This window comes from Trachypithecus francoisi, unplaced genomic scaffold (assembly GCF_009764315.1).
Source record: "Trachypithecus francoisi isolate TF-2019V2 unplaced genomic scaffold, Tfra_2.0 Lachesis_group19, whole genome shotgun sequence".
NCBI lineage: Eukaryota > Metazoa > Chordata > Mammalia > Primates > Cercopithecidae > Trachypithecus > Trachypithecus francoisi.
Genome location: NW_022681464.1, coordinates 23,715,340 through 23,724,049, shown reverse-complemented (window position 1 = coordinate 23,724,049; position 8,710 = coordinate 23,715,340). Strand labels below are relative to the sequence as shown.

Below are 8,710 nucleotides of genomic sequence, written 5' to 3'. Positions count from 1 at the left end.
TCTCGGCTTACCGCAACCTCTGCCTCCCAAGTTCAAGTGATTCTTGTGTCTCAGCCTCCCGAGTAGCTGGGATTATAGGTGCCCACCACCATGCCTGACTAATTTTCATATTTTTAGCAGAGACAGGGTTTTGCTATATTGGCCAGGCTGGTCTCAAACTCCTCGAGTGGCCTCAAGTGATCCACTTGCCTCGGCCTTCCAAAGTGCTGGGACTATAGGCATGAGCCACCGCCCCTGGCCCCTTATCTTTCTTGAGCTACTTCTGTTTATTCATTTCTATAACTAGGATTCCAATGCGCTTGGCTAGCTGAGGAAAGTTGAGACGTGACTGATGGAAAGAGAGACCTCCAAAATGGCTGGACTGAAATTTTACTCTTTCCTAATCCCTGGCTCTCCACTGTACTCCGTTAAGAGTTGACTGGGGTAATCCTGCACAGGTATTGGCTGAGTGGAAAAGCTCTACACCCTGTGGCCATATTTCATGCTACAGAGCTGCATCTCTTCCTAGGTGCCAGTTTGTAAACTCTTCCTAGCAGCTAGCCTGGATGAAATGTGTGCTATCTGTGAATCTCACATTTTCTGTCCCATTCGTCTCATTTAGTGTCTCCATGGAATGATCCGTGATAAGAGCAGGAGATGTACCCAGAGCTTCCATTTCATACATAGGTTTCTCTTGATTTCCACCTAACACTGACTGAGGAGTATCAGCTGAGGACTGTCCTGTTTTTCAGTCTTAGACAAAGAAGTTGGAGGATCAGGGTAGGGCGTTCCACGCACTAAGAAAACAAGTTATTTTTGGAAGTTAAAAGCTGAGGGAACTGGGAAACAGTGCTGTAATGGAAGGAAGACAAAACAGGGAACCGGGAGATTTTATTTCTAGCCTTGGTTATTTCATGACCCATATGAGGTCCGGGGCCCGTCACTCACCCTCTATGGGTTTCATTCCCATGAGGAGGAGGGACCAGATCCTTTCCAAGGTCCCCTCTGTCTCTAAACTTCTATAATCTGCCTACAGATGGTATTTTCCATGCTTGGCACTATGTCTCCTGGCCATGTGTTTCTGAGCACACAGAATCTTTTTCTTATCTTTACTCATCACTGCCTCTGACCCTGAGACCATTCTTAGCTTAGGTCATTCAACCACATCTCTTACTTTTCAGTTGCCTGTGTCTTTTAGAGCTAGTATTTGAGTCAATCTATGGGAACGCATCCTTTCATGTCCTTTTTTTAAGCCATTAAATGGAAGTCATTGAATTAAATGAACTAAGAAAAATTTATTCATTGGGAAGCGATACAAACTCAACCTGGGATTTCTAGACAAGTTTACATTTCATCCATTTCTAGGCACTCAGATATTAATTATGATGAGTACAAGTTTCACTGATATCACTCATTTGACCTTACTTCGTTACATTGTCACGTGGCTGCAGTCTTGACCTTGACGGCACAAAGACCGGCCACCATCAGGAATGTGATTTTCACACTGTCATTCAACAGAACCTCAAACAGCACCTACTTCTGAAGATACAACAATGAAAACATAAGCCCTGATATCAAAGAGCTTATAGCTTTCCAGGGGACCGAGATATGCACAGAGAGCTGTATCAGTGCAAAGGAGTGAAATCTAATCAGCTTGGGGGTGACACTTGGTAAATCCTGAAGGATGTGCATGAATCACCTAAGCAAGAAGAGGCTGAGCACATCTTTTTACTCATTTCAGTGTAATAAGAATTGAATCAGCACTTATTGTTTTCAATGATTTGGCTTTTTCTGACTTCAGATATATAAGGAATCAAAGGACATCTGATTCTAACCCAACTTATTTCTAAACTCAAATTTACTTTGCAATATCTAAATTTGGGAGTCAAATGCTCTAGTGTACACTACTTGACGAAATACTCTAAATCTTGAGATAGATCTCGGGAAGTTTCGGTCAATCTGAGTCAAGCCTACAGGTTCTTCTAGCACACATTCCTGAAATACAGTGAAGTGGCCACGTATGGGTTTAGTCACAGGTTTATCCCCGTGAAACAGGAAAGAAGGGCTGAAGGCTTAAGTATAAGATGGAATGAATGATTTGGGGATGCTTTTAGTCTGGTAAAAGAAGACAGGAAGATTTGGGGCATAAAATACTGAGAAACTATTTTATGCTACAAGTTCTCTTAACCAAACTCCACTGGCAATTCTCCAGCTTCTGTGTAACACTTCCCATTGGACGCTGCAGCATATTGAACACTCAATTTTTCTTTAGTCACCTCAGCCATCTCTGCTACTTGCTAGTTACATAAGTTAAACTGTATGCAAGCCGAAGAGATATAAATTTATGTTATCTTTCTTTTCCTCATTCAAATGTATACTTTTATTTAGTTTTTAAGAGTTAGTCAAGTGCAGTAGTGAGAGTGAGGAAAGAGTAGAACAAGGAGTTTGATCTGTAACTGACAGTGAATGATCAATTGAGACAACTATCTTTGGACCAGTTTTTTTTTTTTTTTTTTTTTTTTTTTTGCTCACCAGTTCATCTATTTCATCTTCTGTGCTATCTCCTGACCACACAGGTACTGGATTCTCTGTACGCCATCAAGCTACCTAGTTACCTGCATCTTCTGACTACGCACAATAGTCACAGTCTTCCATCTCTTATTAATACAGAATGGACTTGCAGTATTGAGACTCCCTCCAAATTCCCTACTCCTAAGTGGGGATGGGAAACAAGTCCTTGGAAAACTGTGCACTAGGTCTGACAACTGAGGAACAACTGCAAGAAAAGCAACTTTGAAAATTTCTTTATTAGAGACATCTCAGAACCATTTAAATCAACAGACAATGAAATTTTTAGACATAACATACTGTGTTTATCTTGAGGTACACATTGGGCCCATTAGATAATGTTTTGGAAAGTAATGCAACTGTTAACTGATAGTTAACAACCCAAGTTTTCCAAGCAAAGAAACTGTAAAGACGGTTACAAAATTCTTTGAAAAGAATACACCATTTCCATTTAAGATAAACTCTCCAAATTCTTAACTGATTTCAATTTTTAGGCTTAGCTTAAATATTTTAAATGAAACTTAATATGAGAGTGGGAGAAAAGGTTTATAGCTATAGCTAAGATTATCTGAGCCCTACTACATGAGATTGTAAACAAAGGAAATTCGCAATTTGATAAGCTCTATTACAAAATTTATAGCCTAAAAATTAGAGCAGCAAAATTACAGAAGATATTTGTATACAGTTTAAACTGAAATCACATTTATTCCTTGTTTCTGGCTATCACAATGAGACACATTTTAAAACACCAAGTTTTGAAGACTAAACGGTGTGATTTAACATGATGCGAGCATGAGCATCCCATATTATTACAATCCCACAATCTAAAAGCTCTACTTCACATAATTTGCACTCTAGGCCTTTTATTCTTCTTGCTCAAGCAGCCTGGTGCCTTTAGGTAACTTGAAAGATAGTGGAAATTGATAAAAGAGGCATGTTTCTGAAAACCTCCTATGTCCAACAACAGATTTAACTTTTCTGGTAGACTGAAATTAAAATTTCCTTTGAACAGTTCACTAGGTTCTTCAGAGGATTATTTGTTTTCCAGTTGGTTATTCAAAATGTTAATCTTATACTTGCTAGGCACGATGAGTAGTGACTTACACAAAGTGTTTAGAAAATGAAGGACCCTCCATCCTTCCACACCCCACCTCCCATCCCCGGACTTCTCAGGGAGCTGTATGGATAACATGCAGGTGGCTGTGGAATGTGAGCAGAGACTGTTTGTGCATGTGTCTGAAAACAGTTGGAATGGACTGTCATAATATTTCCTATAAGATTGTTGGATTTCGACATGAGACAAGAATAAACACTGCAATTTAGCTGAATGGGCAGTCCGCTGCAACTTCATAAACTGCAATGATATATGTGGGTTGAAAGAATGTAAGGAAATTTCACAGTTCATAAAGTTGAGCAGCTCAACTTAAAGAAGAGAAAACTTGCAAGACTGATCTGTGAGTGTTTGAATTCTGCCTCCCAACATGAGTCAGGTCCACATTATACATTTTAGCTGCTTGGCTTGGTTTATTGCTGATTTTCTTTTCTGATGGGGGCTATGATGATTTTTGCCATGAATCTAAGGACCCAAAAGGGTCTTGTTTAGACAGACACTTCCTCTCTTTTGACTACAGGGGACCTGCCAGAGGAGATAAGATGATAAGCCTTGACCTGGTTGGTTAGAAAGGTTCTGTGTGTGGATCTCTGGGCATCACTTTTCTGCTGTCTCCTTATTATCCCTGCTTTGCATATCTTCTCAGGATTCTCTTGGAGTTATGAATGCTTTGTCTAGTCAGGGCGCCAAGGTCCTTCATAGACAGGTGCTCGGCTTAGGAATGGCAATTTCATTTATTTGTGGCTTTTAGAGATGACAGAAGATATTTATTACAATTAAAAGAATTCCAGGTCAGTAAAAAAAAACAAAAAAACAAAAAAACAACAACACTAGGCAATGAGAGAGATACTTTCTGCCTCCAACACATTCCAAGTTTTAGTGATCTTGGGGTGTTCTGTACCCCTTACTAGAGGCTGATATTTTAAAGACAGGACACATGTAATTCTCCATATACCCAGCTGCCCAGAGGACTTCACATCTTTCTTACCCACACATACATACTCTTAGCAACTGAGATTTCAAATATAAACAATATGATCTCCAAGAGGGCAGGGGCTGTGTCTTTTACTCAGCACTGTAGAGTGATACTAGACTGTTTCATGCATAAGTGAACCAAAGGCCACAGTCCCTGCCCTCAAGGAGTCGCCGCATTGCCAATCAATATAAACCTGACAAAAATACGCCAAGTCCCAAACAAGCAAAAATAATTTAAAACCCTATTTTGTGTAAAGTTTTTACAGAAAGAAAAATAAAAACAAAAAACGCTAAAAGGAGTCAGTTGTTTTTGTGAGGCAACCTTCATAGTAAACCCAAACCAACCCTGTTCCTTCTTCCTGAATTTGAGAATTGTGTCTGAGTGTTAAGTATTTTCAAACGGATTCAGCTAGGTTTGCCAATGAAAACTTGCAGCTTAGTAACTGCATTCTTGTCTGTTTTTATTTTAAAAAGAAGTTCTGAGAGATTTACTTTCCTAAGGGAGGCAGTCCCCCTCACACAGAAGGATGCTTTCAGAATACGAAAGCCTCATGGGTCTCAAGTCCTGTGTGCGCAGTACCAGACACTTCCTCATCCACTTGTCAGTGACTTTTGAAGAGGTGCTCCAGTGTGAGAATTTTACAGGGTATTCTTTTTGCCTATAGTATTTACATTTTGGGACCATGTTAGGAGAAAAAAATACTTTTTTTGATAAAGCAGATCTAAGATGGAAAATTAGATCTAACATGGAAAATTAGGTATTAATTCACCTCAACTCTAAACCATGATATGGATTAAAAGTATCTTTCTTCTAATGCCAAGAAATAGAGACACGTTTCACAGATCTACAAAACTAGACTGGTGGGTCTTGTCTTTCAATTTATTTTTTTATTTTGGTAGCAGGAAGAGATGATAAGATGTAAGTCCATCCTGCAAGTTTTGCTGCCGCCTCGCTGGCTGACCTTCCTATTCAAGAGGGCACAGTGTGCACCTCGGTCATGGGCTGTCCGCACATCTGGAATCTGGGGCCAGACTCTGGGGTGCAGGGGGGTAGATGATGCCTTGCTCTGAGAACTAACACAATCCTCAGATGTATATTCTCTAAAAAAGAATAATGACGATGCCATTATATTTTGGAATACTTAATCATATTTAGCAAAAATTCTGAGACTAATGTAAAAGTATGGTAATAATGTATTTTCTTTGAAAGAGAGGGAAGAAGTGGTTTATGAAATAAACAAGTCCTCTTCTTGGTATTTTAAAAATACTCAACAGATGTGGCATATATAATAGGAAAGGCTGGTGCGTCTGATTTCTGAGCGTAAAGCATGAAGGTTGAGAAAGGCTAATGCATGCTGACAAATGCTCTTCAGACCTCTCATCATCAGACATCAGGGGAAGGAGACCCTCAAACCCGAGAATTATAATTCAACAGAAACCGTCATTTCCGCAGATGTCATGGGAGTATCACATGCAAAAACCAGCCCTGCCGTGAGTGGGCCTAAACTCAAACTTAATCCTTCAATACAGGACTTTTTACTGACTTGTTCTAAGTTTTCAGTGATGAACCCAAATTAGACTGAGCTTCAAGTGACAGGGTTCTGAGAATCTTTGGAGTCATTCTGTCCACTATTCCTAAGAGAATCAATGTAGGTAACAGTCCCCAAACCTCAATGGATTATTTAAAAGTGAACAGATGTTACCTAAAATATCAGAATCAAAATTATGTGTAAAACATATCCGGGTATATTGTGTATGCATCTATACATGTTTATATATGTATATTATTTTTTCTCTGCTCAGTAAAATTAGCAGCAGTTACAGATAAATTATTGTGGTCATGATTTGTGTGATTTCTAAGGACAACATATATCCCTTTATCAACACATGACTTTTGGAAAATGCCTTGCCATAAAAAGATCCCCACCAAGCATATAACATTAAAGTGTCAATTCATATCACTAACATTTGCAGGCACAAGAGTAAAACAATTAGCATGAAGCAATCTGAACGACGGAGCACAGAACATAGTTAATTGTCTAAAGTCAACCCTCCCGAAAGAAGGGAATTGTTGTTCAAAGTGTTTTTTTTTTTTTTTTTTTTTTAAAGATTTTTATGTCTTTCAGCTTTGGCTGTTTTGTAATAAATACCATACCTTCTCGCATAAACCTACTTGGGTAAGAATGACTTCTCTGCACATGCCTTTTTTTCTGTTAGCAGCTGCTGAGTGTTTGTTGAGTGACGTACAAGGCACACCTCCAAGTGTTCTGTACAGCATTTTTATTGATGTACAAAATAGCCTGTTCACCATTCAAAAACGTAATCTGCATAGTAAGAGTTTCTCTTATCCCTATTTACAGAGAAGGTTTTTAGTGCAAAAACATGAAATTGTGTCCCAGCCCACCCCTTCTAGCACACGCATTGATCAGTTTTGTTCCATGCTGGCTGAGGGTTATTTGGCTATATTTTGGGCCTCCAGCCATTAATGAACTGCATTATCTTCTTCACCTGCAGTTTGCTCAATTTGAAATCCTCTGAGAGGATTTCTTCCGTTAGCTGAACAAGCAGGTTCCCATCAATCTTTTCAGTAACAAAGAATGATATGACATCTTCGGACAAACCAATGAACCGTAGTGACTTGGCCACTTCCTCTACAGAGAGTCCTGATAGGTCAGCCGGTGGCTGCCACGGGGAACCGTCGCCACAGGATCTGGGGGCCAGCTGGAGGTGGAGCGGAGATGAGAAAGGGTAGGAGGCAGAGAAGATGTCCTGCATGCCCTTTTTAACAAAATACTGGTCCTCAGAGAGATCTGGTGACCCAGACTTGGGGTCTTCCTCAGCACCATCAATTTTCAGAGGCAAAGGAGATGTTTCAGAGGCGACCTTCTCTTCTACTAGTTTTGGAGCCCTGGGGGGTAAGGCAGGGCATGAAGTACTCTGCTTTGTCACACCAGCTGCAAGAGTTTTCACATCTGTACTCTCCAGAGAGTAGCTGGCTGACTTGGGACAACCAGAGACGCTGCTACTGAATTCTGCAGTGACTGAGCTAGAGGGGCTGGACAAGAGCTCACAGCCATCAAAATCAAAAGGTGCTGGGCAGTTTCTCTTTGGTGTGCCTGGCGCCTTTTGTCTAGGGTAACTATAACTCCTGCTTGGATCCAGAAGGAAGTCACTCCTGGTCTGGCTCTCTGATGCTCCCAAATAATGATTAGGCCATGAGAGCCGAGAGGACACAGCTTCAGCAGAAGGACTTCCAAATGGGGATTTCAGGTCCACAGAATCAGTTTTCACTCGGTTACATGGATAGCAGGAAACAGGAGCGCTTTCAGAAGGATTTGTGTCAGTTTTAGTGACGCTGCTTAAAAGCAAACACACAAAGAAACCAGTTACAAGAAAAAAGCCAAATCCCAAGGCTTTTGTTATTTATAGATGTTACTGCTGAATAGAAAAGTGCAGTTAGTTTTGAATTCAATAAAGTTCCTGCTAACTTCACTGGTTTTTTTTTTAAAGAATCTTTAATAAAATACATTGGTAATTGTAGATATGTACATAATGATTTAAAATGCTACAGTGGAGATAAAATAAGTATTTCAGCTAGTAAGAAAATCATTGTTAATAGGTGCCTGGGTCTTTATGATGAGAAAAATTATTAAGTCATGTGTAGGCTCTGTACCAACAGGTGCCATGATTGATGAATGATGTCTGCAGTGAGCGAGGGTAGAGTGAGAGAATAGTAAATGGGTGGCGCATGCTTGCCATGCTTGCGCTACAGTGACACGATGGCATCACATCACCTGTGACTCTATTTCCATCCAAAAGTCTGAGGTAGGAGGAAATGCTTCAAATAAAATGCTAATCCTTGCCTTAGTTTCTGAACAATCGAGTAACATTAGCACAAGGATTTAACTGTCCAGAGAACAAGAAATACCTGCAAACGGAGCTACTTTAAACTGTAACGGGCACATGTGGAGTGGTGGATTAGGCTCTGGGGGGGCCGTGTTTTAAGAGCAACATGAAACTAGAGTGTGCTCAAAGGAGGGTGAGCAGGCCGGTGAGGGGTCTGACAGTGATGTCAGG

General features: G+C 40.3%; 1 protein-coding gene across 4 annotated transcripts in view; it reads right to left on the bottom strand.

Moving 5' to 3' along the window:
* Positions 1–2,768: 2,768 nt before the first annotated feature.
* Positions 2,769–8,710, bottom strand: part of GAREM1 (GRB2 associated regulator of MAPK1 subtype 1) — a 205,662-nt gene continuing 199,720 nt past the window's right edge. For 3 of the 4 annotated variants that reach the window (XM_033178036.1, XM_033178038.1, XM_033178039.1), the window contains one exon: positions 2,769–7,991. In XM_033178036.1, coding sequence (XP_033033927.1) covers positions 7,094–7,991 — 898 coding nt within the window. In that variant the 3' untranslated portion in view covers positions 2,769–7,093. The remainder of the gene's footprint in view (positions 7,992–8,710) is intronic. The other variant, XM_033178037.1, reaches the window with a different exon arrangement.